This window comes from Cervus canadensis, chromosome 26 (assembly GCF_019320065.1).
Source record: "Cervus canadensis isolate Bull #8, Minnesota chromosome 26, ASM1932006v1, whole genome shotgun sequence".
NCBI classification, from domain to species: Eukaryota; Metazoa; Chordata; class Mammalia; order Artiodactyla; family Cervidae; genus Cervus; species Cervus canadensis.
The window spans coordinates 23599207-23618487 of NC_057411.1; the positions used below are offsets into that span (position 1 = coordinate 23599207).

The 19281-nt window shown below is 41.0% G+C and overlaps 1 protein-coding gene across 5 annotated transcripts in view; it reads left to right on the forward strand.

Moving 5' to 3' along the window:
* SLC4A4 (solute carrier family 4 member 4) overlaps window positions 1-19281 on the forward strand; it is a 351440-nt gene that overhangs the window by 52263 nt on the left and 279896 nt on the right. For all 5 annotated transcript variants that reach the window (XM_043447564.1, XM_043447563.1, XM_043447565.1 and 2 more), the window contains exon 3: window positions 18035-18214. In XM_043447564.1, the coding sequence (XP_043303499.1) occupies window positions 18035-18214 (180 nt within the window). The remainder of the gene's footprint in view (window positions 1-18034; window positions 18215-19281) is intronic.

Below are 19281 nucleotides of genomic sequence, written 5' to 3' on the forward strand. Positions count from 1 at the left end.
TAAGTGCTCTATTTTAAAGATCAGAAATTCAAAGGGCAAGGAGCTGGAACACCTAGCATTTCTGTTATCAAACATATTTCCTTTTACCCAAACAGTATTTCTCTTGTTTCTGGAATAACTATGGTTGAGGTATATTGCAGCACACTTGGCAAAAGTGAACTTAAAATAAAACTTTGTTTTTTAAAGTAATTTGCACTAATAAGATGCACTCCCATTAAACGAGTATTAGGGTGACCTCCAGTAACACCGGTTATTTTGATATGATTATGCTTTAAAAATTTTTCTAAGGTCACTCAATTTGGGATGATTGGATTCATCTCAGCTTGAAGGCAAAAAGAGTCAAATGCTGCCTCATAGTTCTTTCTAATGCTGTAGTTCTGAGAAAGGTAGACAGTCTGAGACTTTCAACCACACCTTCAATTCATCTGGTTCAACTTTACTCATGATACTTAATCTGCATTCTAAAAACTCAATAGAAAACCATCAGCTGCAAACTCGCCAGGAGTAGAGTGAATCAGAAGAGGAGGCATCTTCTGTTTAAATAGTGAGTTTATCTATGTGGGATATGTTTAAAGATCTAAAGCTCTTTTTCATGTAGTAGCCTGATAAACCGGGCTTCCTGGGTGATGCCAGTGGTAAAGAACCCTCTTGCCAGTGCAGGAGACAAAAGAGACACAGGTTTGATCCCTGGGTCAGGAAGATTCCCTGGAGGAGGGCCTGGCAACCCACTCCAGTATTCTTGCCTGGAGAACCCCATGGACAGAGGAGCCTGGCGGGCTATAGTCCATAGGATATGGAGTCACATATGACTGAAGCGACTTAGCATGCAGGCCTCTTGTACATTTATAATAATGGTTTAAAAAGATACTCTTGAGAAAGGAAACCCAGTGTCAATTTTAATCTTTAAGATAAAGAAAAGCTTGCATGTCTGCTCTTTCAGTGGTTACCTTACAGTGTGTTTGTTGAAGCTAACATTTTTGGCATAGAATGGTTACTGTGGGTAAACTTATTTAAAATTTGTAGCATTTCAATTATCATGTTTGTTTTTATACCCAGAGGCTCCAGCTCCAGCCCAGGCATTCCTGTAGAATTGGTCTGTTAAATGACCAATTGACGTTACCAGTTGTTGTTCAGTCGCTAAGTCAGGTCCAGCTCTTTGTGACCCTATGGACTGCAGCACTCCAGGCTTCCCTGTCCTTCACTGTCTTCCTGAGTTTGCTCAAACTCATGTCCATTGAGTCAGTGATGCCATCCAACCCATCTCATCCTCTGTCACCGCCTTCTCCTTCTGCCTTCAATCTTTCTCAGCATCAGGGTCTTTTCAGCTCCGGATCAGGTGGCCAAAGTATTGGAGCTTCAGCTTCAGTCCTTCCAATGCATGTTCAGGGTTGATTTCCTTTAGGATGGACTGGTTTGATCTCCTTGCTTTTCAGGGGGACCCAGAAATGTCCACTCTGAGGAACAAGACTGATTTTTCATTTCAAACACACTTAGGGGAAATTGGCAAATTTTGTTGGGTGAACCAAGGTTGAGAGAGGAAGATCCCAGGTAGCTTTTTCTAAAGAGCAGGAAATTCTATGGATATTTTATCCTTTAAAAAGTCAGCCAGGGTTTTGGATCTGTATGATATAAACAGATTACTTAATATTCTCATATTTCGCAATAGGGGGAAGAGAGCAAACTCCACCTTATCCTTTGAGATAAGGCCTTGGCTCTGCAAGGCTAGGTAACTCCCCGGCAAGCCTTGGCAACTCTGACTTCATGACGAGGGGCCCTTTTCTTAACATCAATCCTAAGCCATGACTCAGGAAACATAAAGTACAGAAATACAATATTGGCTGAAACGGGTCTGCATTTCTGAAGTTTGATCAGTGCTCTCAAATCCATTATGATATAGTGTAGTGGTTTTCCTCTTCCATTCAAAACCTAGTCCAAGAGGAAATGTGCTCCCATCTGTCCAAATGGAAGAATAATTCTACAAATTCCCAGGTCTACTGTTGGACATTAAGAGAGTGTTGTTGAAAATTCCTGGAATTTACAGGAAGGTTATTTTTAGGGAAATAAAAGTAAAAAAGTAGGACAGGGTCAGGAACAAAGTAGACAGTCACTAAATATTTGTTGAAAGAGTGAAGAAATGAATGTGTAAATAAACCAAATGAAGCATACATAGAATTAATTTATATAGTCCTCCAAAGCCTTTGTTTAAATTTTCAGTTAGAAATGTTTCTCTTCTTTTAGTCAAATGAGATGATATAGTCTCTAATGATCCTAGTGCTTGCTATTAATCCTACTTGATTTTGCAAAGATCATTCTTATATGTATATCATTTACACTGATAAGAAAAAGAAGCCCCATAAACACATCCACCATATTCTTTTTCCTTCTTTTGCTTTGTATTTTGAAGAGAGAGACTGAAGTAATGAACTGGTGGCTTTCGTGTTTTGGGAGGTCAAGATCTCAACATTTTACAGACATGAAATCATAATGACTTAAACCTATTTTTCACTGGAGGATATTGTGATGATGTATTTATGTGTATTGGAGGAGGTAGTATTCTAAAGAAAAGGCAGGGCCTGGTGGACATTTGTTAATAATTACAATGGTCAAAAAACATAATTGCCAAGAAGGAGTGAATGAGAACCTAGTGGATGGGAAGGAAGGAGATGGGAAGGGAGGGGCTGGTTGGGGTCAGCGCTATTCTGAGCATTGGATATAAGTGTCGGGTTGCATTTTGCTGACCTCCTCTCTCCTGTTCTCTGTAATTGCCCAGAAAACAGTGTGTACAGAGGAAATACTTGGGCAAATATTGCTGAAGGAAAAGCCTTCTTAAAAGAAACAATGTATCCACACGTCGGAGAGCTTGGAGGAAGTGTGGTCAGGTGTTTTAAGGGTTGACGCCTGAATAAGTAGCTTGGGTTCCCAGAGCACATTGAACCCACACAGACCTTTCCCAGCGTCCTGCTTCTTTCTCGTCATGGCTTCAGCTGGAAGTCTGCCAGAGGTCCTAAAGCAGGCAGCACCCAGCTCTCTGACACCTCCTTCTGTGTCACTGAAGTTAAGTATTTGTGTATAGATTTCTTGAGCTTCAAGGAAATCAGATGATAATTCCATGGGGTTTGGAAGCAGGAATCAGACATCCCTTCTCAGAGTTTTCCAGTTGTAGAGAATTCCCTGTTAGTACCGTATGGGCTAAAGCCTTCTGGAAGCCACTTTCTGTCCTAGGTGATTACATTCTTTTATGCAAGAAGTTTGCAGAATTGAACTTGGTACTTGAGTCATGTTTTCCAAGGATCCAGAAATTCTGAAATAATACACTTGCAGCAGATTTTGTCTACAGTGGAGTTTCTTTCTTGAAGCTTTGTATCTGCTCATATTTTTGAGACGAATTGTTTCATATTTATTTTGGGGAGTCTCTATCATTTGCATCATTTGTGTGTTGTTAAGGCGGAGTGACTAAACATCAGTTTGGGAATAAACGTTTAAAACTTGCTATATTGCTGAAGCATTGCATGAGTGAAGAACAAAACTTAAAGTTTGGATTTTGAATTTCTCAGTTCTGCACAATGAGAATCAAACACGTTATTCACTATAGAACTGCTTTAATAATGACCAGAGACGGTGCTGCTGCTGTCCTTGGCATTAGGCATAGGAGTACTTTATACAGTGCGTGTGTGCGTGCTAAGTCGCTTCAGTGGTGGGCAGCTCTTTGTGACCCTATGGACTGTAGCCTGCCAGGCTCCTCTGTCCATGGGATTCTCCAGGCGAGAATACTGGAGTGGGTTGCCATGCCCTTCTCCAGGGGATCTTCCTGACCCAGAGATCAAACCCACATTTCCTGAGGCTCCTGCATTGCAGGTGGACTCTTTATAGCTGAGCCATCGGGGAAGCCTACTTTATGCTCTATCACTGTCTTATTCTTTTGCTTTCTGATTGATACAGCCTCACCAATGATCTTCAGTGATTAACATTCAAAAAAATTTGAACTACCAAAATGTTTGTTATTTTCTTTTAAAAAATTTTATTTATTTATTTTAGTTGGAAGACAATTACTTTACAATATTACGATGGTTTTTGTCATACATCAGTATGAATCACCTATAGATAGGCATATGTGTCCCCTCCATCCTGAACCCATTATTTTCTTAATTCATCTTTACCAACATCTATCCCTTGCCTTCCTAATAACCATACTTACCTACTACTTCTTGTTTTGGAAGAGGCAAGCCAGGAAGGTCAAGAGAATTTTCCTGAGGGCTGCTGTCTGTTTCTCTTTGAACATGTTCTGATTCCCTTTAGGCTCTGGGTGTGAGATCTGGTTTCCATGGTTAGATTGCTCCGATAGACAGTACCTCTAATTTGTGAAATTGTCTCCTCTTCCAAGAAAAGATATACTAACTGTACTTGCCTACAGGGTAAAGTACAAATGTTTGCCCATTATAATAAGGCCTGCAAAGTTACCCTTCTGGAAAGCAGATTTAAGTGTGTGGTAGTTTCCTACCAATGAGGAGGATTCAAGTGTTTATTATATGTGTAACATTTATAAACACACAAACACACTATATATATATTGTTCTTTTTTTCCTTTCCCCATATACAGCATGAACTACAATAATTCTGTTCTCTACTGGCTGTTATATAATTCAGGTGCCAATTCAATGTGATTATGCAATAGTATAGAAATATACTAAGTGTTCAAGCCTGAGCTGTTTCCCCATTTTTATCATTATAAGATTCAAAGTCATTGGGAATTAAAAATTGGGTTTGATGAGGGAAAGTAGAGTAAGAATAGAATAAAATTGAATAAAGCTCAGTGGAGGCTCTCCCCTTGCTGAAATGGGCATGCTGATGGGATTTGGTTTTGTTCTGGCTCATTTCACTTTCTTGGCGGATAGCACGTAGGGGACTGAGATGAGATCCTGCCGTGGTAGGAGTTCACGGGAGGTTCCAAATATTGTGTCCCTGAAGCTGCTGATTGCCAGGTGGGATGAAGGTGAAGGGAAGGAGGGTGGTGAGTGACACCCATTGAATCATTAGTAGAGGCGACTTAAATAACTCCCTTCCCTGAATAGCTGCAAAAGCTTTTAAATCTGATGAATCGTTTTTACCTTTTCCAAGAGTTAGAATTAGAAGGCAGCCATCCTAAGTGCTTGCTACATCCGACGTGTTCACCTTTCTTGATACTCTGTTGACTTTGAAAGGAGAGCGGACTCAAACCTCTCGGGACATGGTTTTACTCCCTCTTGATGGTGGGTTACTCAATACCTCTGACAAGGCCAAAACTTCTGGAAATCAAAAGGAGTGTCTGAATTTTAGTGAAATCAGTCAACGTACCAGCTTGAGAGGGCCAGAGTCACACATTTTATGAATTAGTTAAATCACAACCCTGCCCTCTAGTTGATTATTACATTTTCATTGTGATTCTATCCCTGCTGAAAGATAAAGACAGTGTCTTGGATATAGAATGAAAGCACAGAGTTGAATCCAGTGGATACACGTATTTGGCAAATTCAGTCAGTGTCTGGTGTTTGAGGTACTTTAATTCAGTCTGTATTGTGGGTTAGAGAATGTGGTGGACAACCAGGAGTCTCAGGACCTATTTCTGTTCTTGGCTGTGCCCTGTCTTTCTGGGTGACATGAGGCCGATCGTGTTTGTGTGGTTGTGTTTCCTTCATGCAGAGTGCAGTTAATAACCTATCTTCTTCCCCACCTACTAGAGATGCTCTAAGGATTCTTGGATAATACCAGAAAAATACTTTGACATTTGCAGTAAGCCATTGTCCAATTACTTCATTTCTGAATCGCAGATTTTCGTGCAAAGAAATAGCATTGGTACTTCCTTATCTCCTAGTTTTGCTAGGGGTATAAGGAAACTAATTTGAAATCCCCAGGATGAACCCTGTAAATTTAAATGTATTAACTTCTTTGGGTCTAGTCCTTGCCTGTGATTTACTTTTGTGTTTAACACTTTCTCAAGTGCTTACGGTGATTGCAGAGTGCTTTCCGACTAAAGCTAGTACTGATATCTGGTAATCAGCAAGTTAGCTGATTATTATCTATGTTAACTCTTCTCTTCCCTTGTGGTTCAGCTGGCAAAGAATCCGCCTGCAATGCGGGAGACCTGGATTCGATCCCTGGGTTGAGAAGATCCCCTGGAGAAGGGAACAGCTGCCCACTCCAGTATTTTGGCCTGGAGAATTCCATGGACTATATAGTCCATGGGGTTGCAAAGAGTCGGACACGACTGAGTGACTTTCATTAACTCTTCTCATTAACTTTGATGGACAACGCTTTTATTAATTTTTTTTAGCTTATAAAAATAGTAAGAACACTTGCAGATATATAAGCTCAAATATGTTGCTTTTCCAGTATTACTGAAAGTGATAACATATTCCAATTAGGTCAGTAATTAATGTGTCATCAAATGAACTCATCATCATTTAAGGACACAAAGTTGGTCGATATGATAATTTAAAGAGTATATCATGCCTGTGGGTGAGTTTACATGGAGACCAAGATGTGTCTCTCCTATAGAGTGATGTTAACTTGAGACCTAAAGGCTGAAGAGGGTTATCTAGGTCAAGAAGGAGGGAAACCTCCCAGGCCAGCATGCGTGAAGGCCCAGTGGTGAGCAGGCCTGTTTGAGAAGTGAAAATAAGGCCCATGCAGCTGGACCACATGAACCAGGAGAGAGTGGCCAGAAGTGGATGGAACCCAGATAATTCATGACTTTTGCTAAAGATTTAGGATTCATTTAGTGTGCACTGCGGGGCCACTATAGAGTGTTGTAAGCAGGAAAGTGACAAGACAGAATTTGCATTTTAAAAAACATCTCTTTGGCCGATGGGTGGAGAAAGCATCCCAAGAGGACAAAGATAAAAGTGGGGAGACTGTTGCTAAGATTCAACTGAGAGATGATTTTAGGGTTTAGCCTGGGACAAAAAAGATGGGTTGAATTGCCAGCACTTGCTGATGGACAGATGTGCGGGTGGAGGGTGATTACTTTTGGATTTCTGCTTTGAGCAGTTTGGGGACTTACATGCCATTTGTGATGAGGGACACTGGAGGGATAGTAGTGAAGGACGGTAGGCGTTCAGCTTTTTGACTTTGAGACCCCTGTGGGACATCCAGTAGAACTCTAAAGCAGGTACTTGGCCACGCAAGCTGGAGCTAAAAGGAAAGGATGGGGATGGGGATAGAAGTTTGGGAATCCGAGGGAGCTAGCTAGTATTTGAAGCCATAGGGGGACTTCCTTTGGTGGTCCAGTGACTAAGACTCCTTGCTACCAGTGCAGGGGGCCTGCATTTGATCCCTAGTCGGGGAACCAGATCCCATATGTTGCAGTGAAGACCTGGCACAGCCAGATAAACTGATAAATAAAAATATTTTTTAAAAATCCCCAAAACAAAATGTTAAGAAATAAAGCCACATGAACGGGTGACATTACCAAAGGACGAGAAGGGGGTGGGAGGAGGACTGGTCTGTTCTTCAATGCCAATGTTTGGAGACTGAGAAGGAGCAATCCTAGAAGTCTTCTGAGGCCAAGAGAAGACTGTTTTCAATGAGGAGCCAGTGATGGACAGTGTTGAGTGCTGCCTGGAATCAAGTAGATGAGGAGCGAAAAGTAACTGGTAGATTTGGCAGAAAAAGGGTGATTGGTGGCTTTTAGCAGTCTAGGCGGCATTGTCAGGAAAGAGGCAAATCAGAGGAGACTGAAGAATGCCCAAAGAGAAAACTACCATCGTAAGTAGTTGTGGAGGGACTTTGAGAAATAATAGAAAGACTTTTAGCCTTTCCCTTATGTGCTTTATTACACTTCACCAATTAAAATCCTTGGAATTATTACAGAATTTTTAGAGCTCAAAAGGATCTTTGAGAAAATGTAGCTTAGTGTTCTTACCTTACCGATGGAGAGACGAGCCCTGGAGAAGGTAAAGTGATTTGCTTGCAGTAATGCTGATGGTAATTTGGAACCCTAGGACACGGAGCCAGACTTCTTAACTTTACCAGGGCAGTGCTCCTTCCAAAAATGTGTGCTTGAGGTCTGGTCCCTTTCCATCTTGGAAAGGAAGCTGGGTGAGAGCTGGAAGGAGCGCCTGGAAGAGCAGGGAGTAGGAAGAACTGGATGGAGAAGAATAAAAGGTGTTGGGAGAGCTTGTGAAAAGGTGTGAGGGAAAGCAGGCGTAAGCCCGGCTGGCCTCATTGTTTGCACGACCACAGGTGCTCTTGGGAGGACGGGTGTCTGCCAGAATGTCTTCATATTCTGGGGCAGTTTACAGAGCTAAGCGTTGTAGATTTAAACTTGTCATTCTGTGATAATAAGACACATTTTCAGAGAATTCCTGAGCCTGTTTTGTCCTCTTTTGTAGCTGCTAACTTGAAAGCGTAATCTTTTTTCTCTCCACTTGGCTGTATTTTGCAGACAGTGGAATATAGGGGGTAGGGTGGAGTTTTGGTCCCATGGTAGTGGGGAAGTGAGAAAGGAAGCCTTCTGTAACCAGGAGCTCCAAGAGTCCCAGCCTCGACCTCATTAGCTATTTAGCTTTACTTGGTTCACTGGTACATGGAGAGGTTTAATCGGGTGATATTTAAGGTCATTTCAGTTCTAAAAGTGCGATTGTGTGCTGCTGTGTCAGTGAATGTTGTCCTGTTTTTATGGGTGCATATGGGAAATCATAGTCGTGACGATTCTGGGATCGGGCTTAACTATGCTAGTTTGAGTCATTTGTAGCACTTTGTCTATTTCTTGGTCATTGTTTTAGCCCCCCTAATCTGCCCCCTGCTCCCCACCGCATGATCCAAATCTCATTTACCTATGTACAGGTGTGTGAGAGGAGGGAATTATGTGAACTAATATTAGATGTTTGATACCTGATTAGCTGTGAGTGCATTGACTATATAGTGGATTATCTGTCTATAGTGACTAAGTCTACTCTTCCTATTGCCCAGCGGGGCTTAGGCTAGTGCTAAAAGGGAAGCCAGAATAGAGTCGCAGACGGACAATGTGGTTAGAAAGAGAGTGTGAATGTGTGCATTTATGTGTCTGTCTAAGCTGCCTCTCTGGCTGCAATTGCAAATCCGGTTATCAATGACCATTGGATTAGCCTTTGTTTTCTCTCTTCCAGCCCTACTTGCCATTCAGTTGTGCAAGTGGTGACCACAAGAGAGATAATGGAAACTGTCAGTTCTCTGCGTTGGGCTCACAGGTGGATTTTGTCTGACTGCATGTGTATTGCACATTAAAATTCTCCAGCTCTTTCAGGGTTCTGGGGCGTCAGGAGGAGTCAAGGGTTCATCTCTTCCTGTGACGTGGCTCCTCTTTGCACTGCCCTGGCTGGCTCTGACCTTCCAGGCCTTTTGGATCCACTCTCCTCTGTGCTGTCAAGTAAAAAGGACGACAGACCTGAGCCCTGGGGGTTGGCACCCACAGTGTGAAAGCTCCGGGAAGACCCTCCCACAGCAGGATGGGGATGACCTGATACTGGCTTCTGGCAGGGGTAGGGGAGACTGAGGTTATGGAAGCTATTGCCTCTGCTGCATAGTTAAACTCTGCATAATGACTAGACAGCTAACTGAGGGGTGAGTTAGCCTTGATCTAAAAGTGAAAGGGAAGTTGCTCAGTCGTGTCCCACTCTTTGCGACCCCATGGACTGTAGCCCACCAGGCTCCTCTGTCCATGGGATGTTCCAGGCAAGAATACTGGAGTGGGTTGCCATTTCCTTCTCCAGGAGCCTTGATCTAAAGTTGGATTTTTTTGTCTTGCCCAGGGGGAGTGCTCTGGGGGAGTGCTCTGGAGTACGTTCTCTGGAGAACAGAGGGTGTTCACAAGTTATTATCAGGGCTCAAGGTGGGTGGGAAGGAAGAGAAATAGGGCTTTCTTTCCCCCCTTTGGAAATAGGAGGGAGAGATAAGAACAGCATTTGCTGTGAATCTTTGTGCACTATACACAATGGAGGATATTTTTTTGACATATCAGATTTGGATTGTCCATAAAAATGATACTTAGCTCTCTATCTCTCTATGTAGAGATTTTATATATTATACATATACATATATATATATATATACACACACACACACACATCTCAATATAAACGTGTTAAAAAATGTTAGCTGCTCAGTCATGTCTGACTCTTTGCCACCCCATGGACTGTAGCCCGCCAAGCTCTTCTGTCCATGAAATTCTCTAGGCAAGAATACTGGAGTGGGTAGCCGTTCCCTTCTCCAGGGGATCTTCCCAATCTGGGGGTCGAACCCAGGTCTCCCTCATTACAGGTGGATTCTTTATTGTCTGAGCCACCAGGAAGACCCCATAAATATATATAGATATAGGTATAAATATAGATTATACTTTAAAACTATGTGCGTGTGTGCTGAGTAGCTTCTGTCATGTCCAACTCTTTGTGACCCCATGGACTGTATAGCCCACCAGGCTCCTCTGTCCATGGGATTCTCCAGGCAAGAATACTGGAGTGGGTTGCCATTCTCTTCTCCAGGACATCTTCCCCACCTAGGGATCGAACCCTAGTCTGTTACATCCCCCGTGTTGGCAGGCAGATTCTTTACCATTAGTGCCAAAAGAGGTTTTGCTAGAGCAGAATTAAGATGACTTTGGAGAAGCAGTTTTTTAGAGATTGTGAAGCACTTCAGGAGCTGCAGTTTATAAAAGATAACATGATTTTTAGTCCTGTTTACTCATCAAAGTTGGCTCCTGTAGTGCCTTTAAGTTGTCGTTGTGGCCTAGATATTTTCAAATAATGGATGATCACTAAATATAAGAAAGCTGTATTTCTTTAAAAATATTCACTCATTCAGATTTTATACAGTGCTGGTCGGTTTTAGCCTCTGGAATCAGCAGTAATGGACGCTGTAATGAAAGGATAACTTCAGTGTGTGGTCATAGGTTCCTCACCTTTTCTGTGCTATGCTTAGTCACTCAGTTGTGTCCGACTCTTTGCAACCCCATGGACTGTAGCCCACCTACCTAAAGACCTTGATTAGAACTACTTTGCTAAAAATGAGCACTTGTAAAGCAGGTGCAAAAGTTTTCTGAGCTTTAGCTTTTTCTTTAAGACAAGAGTTTAGCTAAGTTAGCATAAGCTCAACTCCCCTTTGAGACTTTTTCCTTGTGCTGTTTGTTTTGCCTCGAGATTGTTATCATTTTCATCATCAAATATTAAATATTAAAAGTACTCTGCTCAGTAAATACCAGGTAACAAGCTGAGATTTCTTATCAGTCTTGCTTGGGAAACCTCAAGCTACCTTAAGAATTTCTGGGAGGTTTTCAGTGGACAAAAGTCACATGTCATTTCAGTGGGAAGAAAAGTATTTTCCTGTTTTTCATCACTTTTACTACTTATTCGCTTGCATGCCTGCTCCTAAGTGTAATTGGTAGCATTAATATTAAAATAGATTACTAATCAGTACTCAGAATGGTCTGTAAATAAATTACATATGTAGCATGCAATAATCTATTAAGAAACACATGCATTATTATTTTTTTTTTCTGTGTGAAAAGTCGGCCCTATCCAAAATATAGAAATAGAAATGATCCCTTCTCTTGAGTAGTGGGATCTGTTTTGTGGACTGTCAAGCAAACATCTAACCAAAGGGGCTGACTTACCCCCTGTTAAATGCAAAATTATAACATGCCTTTCAAAGTGAGTTTTCTTTTCATGAACTGGTATTTATGCTGAAGTAAATTAGCCGTGTTGCATGGACTATATCTTAATAGAACTGGTTACGGACACTCTTATGGGTCTGTGGGTAAAGCACTAACAAGTTACTTGTATTTCCTTTATTGAAGTATTTAGGATTAGACAGACTGATCTGTTTCTTATTATATAAAGTGCTAAACACACAACCTCTCTGGCATCTGGACTTGATACTATGATTCTCTGTAAGGTTTCTTAAGCGTGCACTTCCAAAATACCTTTGAGATGCATTTTGGTATAAGATATAAAGTCTTTCCAGCATCTTTTAGACACTCTATCCCACATCCAGGGTCTCTGCCTCCTCTTCCAACATTTTTCTTTTCATAATTAAAAAGAAATAATAAATGTCTCTTTAATTTGTCTCCTTCCCCTATATCCTTTTTGGTAATAGCTACAACAAGTTTCAGGCACCTTGGCATAAGACCAGGTTACTTTAGATAAGCCAAGGAAGGCAGTATTTAACTTATGTTTGGGGAATATTGGTGATTAGTTCTGAAAGAACGATGTAAATTCCCAAGTGTTGTAGAATCTTTGCTTTGAACCAGAGAGAACAGAAATCCCATTGATTATAGAAAGAGGAACAATGTGGGTAAAAATCAAATTGGGAACATCCCTCAGAATTTAATTAGTGATGTTCTGTAGGAGACTGGGGCTGGCGGGTGGTGGGGTGGCCTTGGGGGAAGGTAGATTTCTGGACAAAGATTTAGACTTGTAGATTTCTATGTACTTAAAGGACCACCAAGGATCGGTTAACTCTCTGGTTGGAAATCTACATTCCCCCACAGCCATCCCCAGCCTCTACCCCTGGTACTGACATCTCAGGTTTTAAAAAATACTTATACACTGCCTTATTCTAAAAAGTTTCAACGCGAAGGGGAAATAACTATTGAAAAGTTGGAAGAGTGAGGTTAGTGTTTAAAATGCATGTCACAAAACTGTCTACCCATTGCAGGTTGGCCTGAGATTTGCCTCTTATATTTCTAGCTGTCAACTTGAGGAAGGAAACATCAGTTATAAGATAGTATAAATATAGTGTCTATCACAAAAAAGCCCCCTAAAAACAGACAAAGCACCACCAAAGCAGTGGTGAAGCACTCACTATTTTTAATGTTGAGACCTCGGAGATATTTCTCCTGAGGGATTTTTAAAAAGAGATTAATATCTTTTTTTTAAATTAATTTTTTTTTTTGTTGCTGTTCATGCTTTGCAGCACGTGGGATCTTAGTTCTCCGACCAGAGGTCGAACCTTGGGTCCCTGCATTAGGAGCTGAGTCTTGACCATTGGACAATCAGGAAAGTCCCTTTTCTGTAGAATTTTATGAGTTAGCTGGTGACAATATCCTTGACTTCCCTGAACCTTGGTTTCTTTGCTTGTACGATGGCAATGTTTTTGTTGTTCAGTCGCTAAGTCATGTCCAACTCTTTGCTACCCCATGGACTGTAGCCTCCCAGGCTCCTCTGTCCTCCACGGTCACTCAGAGTTTGCACAAATTCATGTCCATTGAGTCAGTGATGTTATCTAAACCATCTCATCCTCTGTCGTTCACTTAATTCGTGCAGTGGTGAGGATGGCATGAGGTAATAGAAAGAGGAGACCAGCCACAACCTGGCACATTTGTAAGAATTCCATAAGTGGCTTCTTTCATCTGTATGTATATAAACATAGTACCATGTTTCCTAAGGGTTTCCCTGGTGACTCAGCTGGTAAAGAATCTACTTGCAATGTGGGAGATCTGGGTTCAACCGCTGGGTTGGGAAGATCCCCTGGAGATGGGAAAATCTAGCCACTCCAGTATTCTGGCCTGGAGAATTCCATGGATTGTATAGTTCATGGAGTCGCAAAGCGTTGGCAGAACTGAGCGACTTTCACTTACTCACTCATTCATGTTTCCTAAAGGAGCTAATGATCTGTGTTGCATAGAGAGGCATATATTGTTAACCACTCAGTTCTCTACAGAAATTTTAGCTTGACTCACTTGATGGGTTTTGTTCTTCAAAGTCCTAAATCATCTTTGGTAGTGAAGTGGGTATCCGTGGAAGCCTCTTTCACTTAAATGACTACAGTTATTAAGTGTAAGAGTTCTCTGGTGGCCTCAGATCACAATAGCAACTCTCAACGCCGTTAGTGTAGGAATATTTTAGGAATTGGGAGAAGTGAACATGACAGCATCTCAGGACGTCTGCTTGCCCCTGAGGTGGAGCATGTGAAGACGGGAAGAAACATGGATCACCTAGTGATAATTTCCAAAGGCCAGAGGTTACCAGAAAAGCTATGTTTTCTTCCCAGGAGTACTGGCTGGGGATGGATTGTGAGGTATTTCCAAGATATTTAGAGTTTGTTGAGAACTTGCACCATCTGTCACAGAAAGGTATGCAGGGTATTTATTTGAACACATGATACTGAGGCCCTGCCAAATCTAGGACTGAATGCCCTTTGACTCACACCTAAGTGAACACTGTCAAATGTAGATTCTAGTAGTTCTACTCTACAAAATTTTGAGTAGCAAGAATGTAACCTTTATTTTAATAACATTTAAACCAGTCACTGCCTCCTTATGAATTATAGCTATTAAATTTCTTTGCTCCTTCTTCTTTTTACATTATCTTTGGAAGCAGTCTTTATTGACATTTGGTAGCTCAGCTGTTAAAGAATCCACCTGCAATGCAAGAGATCCCAGTTTGATTCCTGGGTCGGGAAGATCCGCCAGAGAAGGGATTGGCTTTCCACTCCAGCATTCTTGGGCCTCACTGGTGGCTCGGCTGGTAAAGAATCTGCCTGCAATGCGAGAGACCCAAGTTCAATCCCTGGGTTGGGAAGATCCCCTGGAGAAAGGAAAGGCTACCCACTCCAGTATCCTGTCCTGGAGAATTCCATGGACTATACCATGGGGTCGCAAAGAGCTGGACATGACTGAGAGACTTTCACTCACTAGAGGAGAATTCTTTTCTTTGGAGCCTAAAACTTATTCCCTCGTAAGTTAAACAGGTAGCTATCTCTGATTCTCCGAGCATCTTACTGTTTTGTAGACTGCTGCTGAATTGGAAGGCTTGTCTATCAAGTTTCCCCTTTTCATTTTATACTTAAATTAATACTATATCATCCACCTCTATGGCTTTCCTAAGAGTTTGCTGTCATTTGGTGACTTGTAATTTTAAAAATAGCCATCAGTCTTCATGGCACATCTCTGAAACAGGTAAAGATATTTTAATGAAAATAAATATTGAGATTAACTATGATATTCTTATTAGTGATAGCGTTAAAAAAAAAATCAGTAACGCTGCTTCTATTGATCCTCAAGACAGGTATTTTGTGGGGGTGGTAAGAATGCTTTCATTCCAGCTCATTTTACTTTTGGTAAGTTTGGCACTAGCATATACAGCTTATAAAAATATTTGATCATCATTTTGAGAAAGCGTGCCTTTCCCCTACCAGAGTGATGCTGCCTTCCTCTCTTATGGTGGGCAAAGAAGCTGAAATGAAAAGAGGTTGAGAAGTAATCGCTGAAACAGAGACACTGTTCCTTAGGTCCTAAAGGTTTGTTTAACCTTGGGACTCTATGCCTTTTCCTTTATCTGAACAAAGACAGAAAAGGAACATTTAGTTACTAGTAATGTCTGAGAGGAAAAGGAGTATGCTTTGCCTTTTTAAAAAAAATTTTTATTTATTTTTTTATTGAAGGATATTTGCTTTACAGAATTTTGCTGTTTTCTGTCAAACTTCAACATGACTCAGCCATAGGTATACATATACCCCCTCCCTTTCGAAACTCCCTCCCATCTCCCTCCCCATCCCACCCCTCTCCGTTGATACAGAGCCCCTGTTTGAATTTCCTGATGCTTTGCTTTTGAATTACTCAGCTCAGTGATGTTTTCCTCTGGCTACTCTTGGAAGGAGAGAGCTTCCTTACCCAAAGCATATTCTATTTTACTGTGCTGTAAGGGCCCGCAAAAGTTCATAGCCTGTGGGTACTGGAGAATTGTAGCTTCCTGGAGCCCATCCCTGACAGCATAAAAGATGCCTGAGAGGTAGTAAGGGATGGGAGTGGGAACAGAGAGTGATTGTGGATGAGCTTGAGGGATGTGTGTTGATTGGTAGACAGGTTCTGAAATTGGATTATGGCGATGGGTGCACAACTCTCTGTAAATATGCTAAAAATCATTCAATATATACTCTCCTTTTCTTTTACTTTATAAAATACTAGTTTTTATTCCAGAAAAATCTCAGACTTGTCAGAGATTAAAGTAGAAAGATAAACTTAAAATGAGTGAATTTTATGGCATGTGAAGAACTGTACCTTAATAAAGCTGATAAAAATGTCTGAAATTGGAAATGTCTTAAAAGGAACCACCTTTGTGGTTGGTATATACTATGCAGATTTGGCTAAGTATATTAAAAAAAATCTTTACGTATAACATCAATTTGACTCATGCAGTTTAATGACTGTTTTTTTTCTTTTTGCTTAGTTACCATTCTTTAATAAGAAAATAGTTAATGTGACAGGTTAAAATTTTTTCTTTGACTTCTTAACATTTTTCATGATGTTTTCCTATTTCCTGACCCAAGGCAACAAAGCTTTCAGTGTTTGATTTACTAAAGAAACTGGATGCTTTGCTTACATATATTGTGTGACTTGAGATAAAGCTTTAGGACTCCCTCAATAACTGGAGCACAGGAAACAATTGACACTGTTTCTTAATTCACATTGTTTTTTAGACATTTCCTACTTCCTAGTATAATATAGCTTCCCCATGAGAACAATTTGCTTGTAAGTGGTTAGACAGATAAATTTCTCATTGGCACCACGTTCTGCGGGGAGAACTTCACTGTGCTTTTTAGTAGTTGAGTTGGCGTATGTGTCTGGGTGTTTGTGTGTCTGCGTATGTGTTGGGGGCAGGACTTCATGTTTTATGTAGATGCCTCAAACTTCATTCCAAGTATCAGATTTTTTTTTTTTTCACTGCTTATTCATTCACATGGGGCTCTGCATTCTTGGTTGGAACATCTTTCTTGATATAATTGTTTTAATACTTCCAGTTTAAGGGAACACCCCTGCCAATTACAGTGCTTTTAGATATGCCTGGTGAGTGACAGTGGAAAGGAATTCATGGTATTTGTGTATGTGTGTGTGTGTCTTGTATGTATGTGTGTGTCTTGTATGTGTGTGTCTTGCATATGAGTGTGTGATATTTATTGTCTTTGGTGCTATGCAGTGGTCATTAAGGAATAATTCCAGAATGTGGAGGAAATCCCTAGATAATCTCATCTTTTTTTTGCAATTCCCATTTACAATTCAAAAAGAAAAGAAGTTTTCACATTACTTCCGAAGTGGTGGTTCCCACATTCAGAAGTTAGACTGCATATAAAGTGAAAGTAAAAGTTTTCCGATGAAAAAAAAAAGATGTAGAACTTTGAGTTCTTTTTTTTTCTGTCTTATCAGATTTTGTAAGAATAATACCAGTTGTCAGTATTGCAGTTCCTTCCATCTCGAGAACTAAAAGCATCTCACAATCTTTTTTCCTCATGCCCTTCTCTTCAAGGCAATCTTTACTGGGCTGGGTTTATTTTTATCACAGCAACAACCGGTTTTTAGAAACTTTTGCAAACGAAAAAAGAAAAATGAGAATGGCGCTGTAGCTGACATTCATTTTAGCTGTTTCCTAGTGTGAACATTTGAGTATTTCTAAAATTTTCTCTCTAAGTATGTCTTATTTTTTCTTAGTTTGTCCCAGTTCTCAGTCTCTATTCTGCTGATTGGGTAAAAAAAGTTTTAGTGTAAAACCTTATACCCGCAGAATGACTTTTTGAACTTTGAGTTAGGTCTTTTGCCCTCCTTTTTCCAATAATTCTTCTTTCATCACTCATTCAGTATAATCACAGGCTCCAGGAGAGTTGGCACTGGAGAGGACTCTTAAGGATTACCCAGTTTAAGAGCTTCATTATATAAATGAAGAAACTGAGGCTCGGAATGGTTAAGGGACATTCTCAAGGTCAGATAGCTCATTGATGGCAGAGGTTTGACCAGAATCAAGGATTCCTGATTTCTAGGTCAATATCCTTTGACTTGCCTAAACAAAAAAGAGTCTATCTGGATAGAATTAGAGCACGCCCTCACCGGATCCTGGTGCCAGCCAACAGGTTGAGTTACAATCCAGTTCAGTGAAAATTGGAAGGTGGTTTTATTTTTCCAGTTTGTCAAATGTGAAATGGTAATGTTGAATTTATGGACATTTTTTTTTTTTTTACTAACCTCTGGGTCTTGTGTGATTTCTATGTAGCCGAGACTGTGGTTTGAAATGACTGGTGATTTGTGTTCCTTCCTCAGGCCACCATACCATCTACATTGGGGTCCATGTGCCAAAGAGCTACCGGAGAAGGAGACGTCACAAGAGAAAGACAGGCCACCGAGAAAAGAAGGAAAAGGAGAGAATCTCTGAGAACTATTCTGACAAGTCAGATGTGGAGAATGCGGATGAGTCCAGCAGCAGCATCCTGAAACCTCTCAGTGAGTTCCCCCTGGGTGGCTGGTGCCTCTCTCTGCCTCCCTCCCGTGGCCTTGGGAAAGACAAGTTTGAAGATCTTAGGGCAAATGGATATGGGTGCAGCGATGCTGGGATGCTAGTCTCTGAAGCATAATGTCTCTGGAGATGATGCTTTTCTTGTTCCTGTAGGTTGATCTAGGAGGAGATCTGGTGACATTCTGAGCTGGTCAGAAGAGATCTGACAGCGTTTAGGCATTTAGCGTCTTGTGTTTCCATTAGTGAAGTAGGACAGAGTATTATAGGTGGTATTTAACTGCAGTTATCAGCAGTAACTGGGAAATTTTTCAAGAAATTTTTGGATTGTTTCTGCTTAGAAGTAGGTTCTATTAAGAAAGTAGGTCAAGATGAGGGTTCTATATATATATATGTATAATCCATAGGGGCTTCTCTGGTGGATCAGTGGTAAAGAAGCCTTCTGTGAAGTAGGAGACACAGCAGGAGACACAGTTCAATTCCTAGGTCAGGAAGATCCCTTGGAGAAAGGAGATGGCAACTCACTCCAGTATCCTTGCCTGAAAAATCCCAATCTGTGGGATCGCAAGAGAGTTGGACATGACTGGGCCAGTAAACAACAACAAAATATAATCCATAATGTCTTATGAAAAAGTGCAAATGAGCTTTTGGCTATATACACACATATATATGTATATGTATATGTGTGTGTATAATACATGTACTGTGCTGTCCTTGGCCACTCAGCTTTGTGCGACTCTTTGCAGCCCCACAGACTGTAGCCCACCAGGCTCCTCTGTCCATGGGGATTCTATAGGGAAGAATACTGGACTGGGTTGTCATGCCCTCCTCATATATACACATACATATTTACATGACATTTATAGGATTATAGGTTACATTTAGCCAGGTTGATTTGAATAAGAATAGTGGGAAAACATCCTGAAAATCAGAGGGTCATGTAGAGTGACACAGCTCTGAAAATGTTGAAACTATTAGCCATCAGACTTTGGATAGAGGTGTTATTTGGAACGGAGGAGCAGGAGGTCAAAGCACATCCTTGGATTCAAGCGGATGG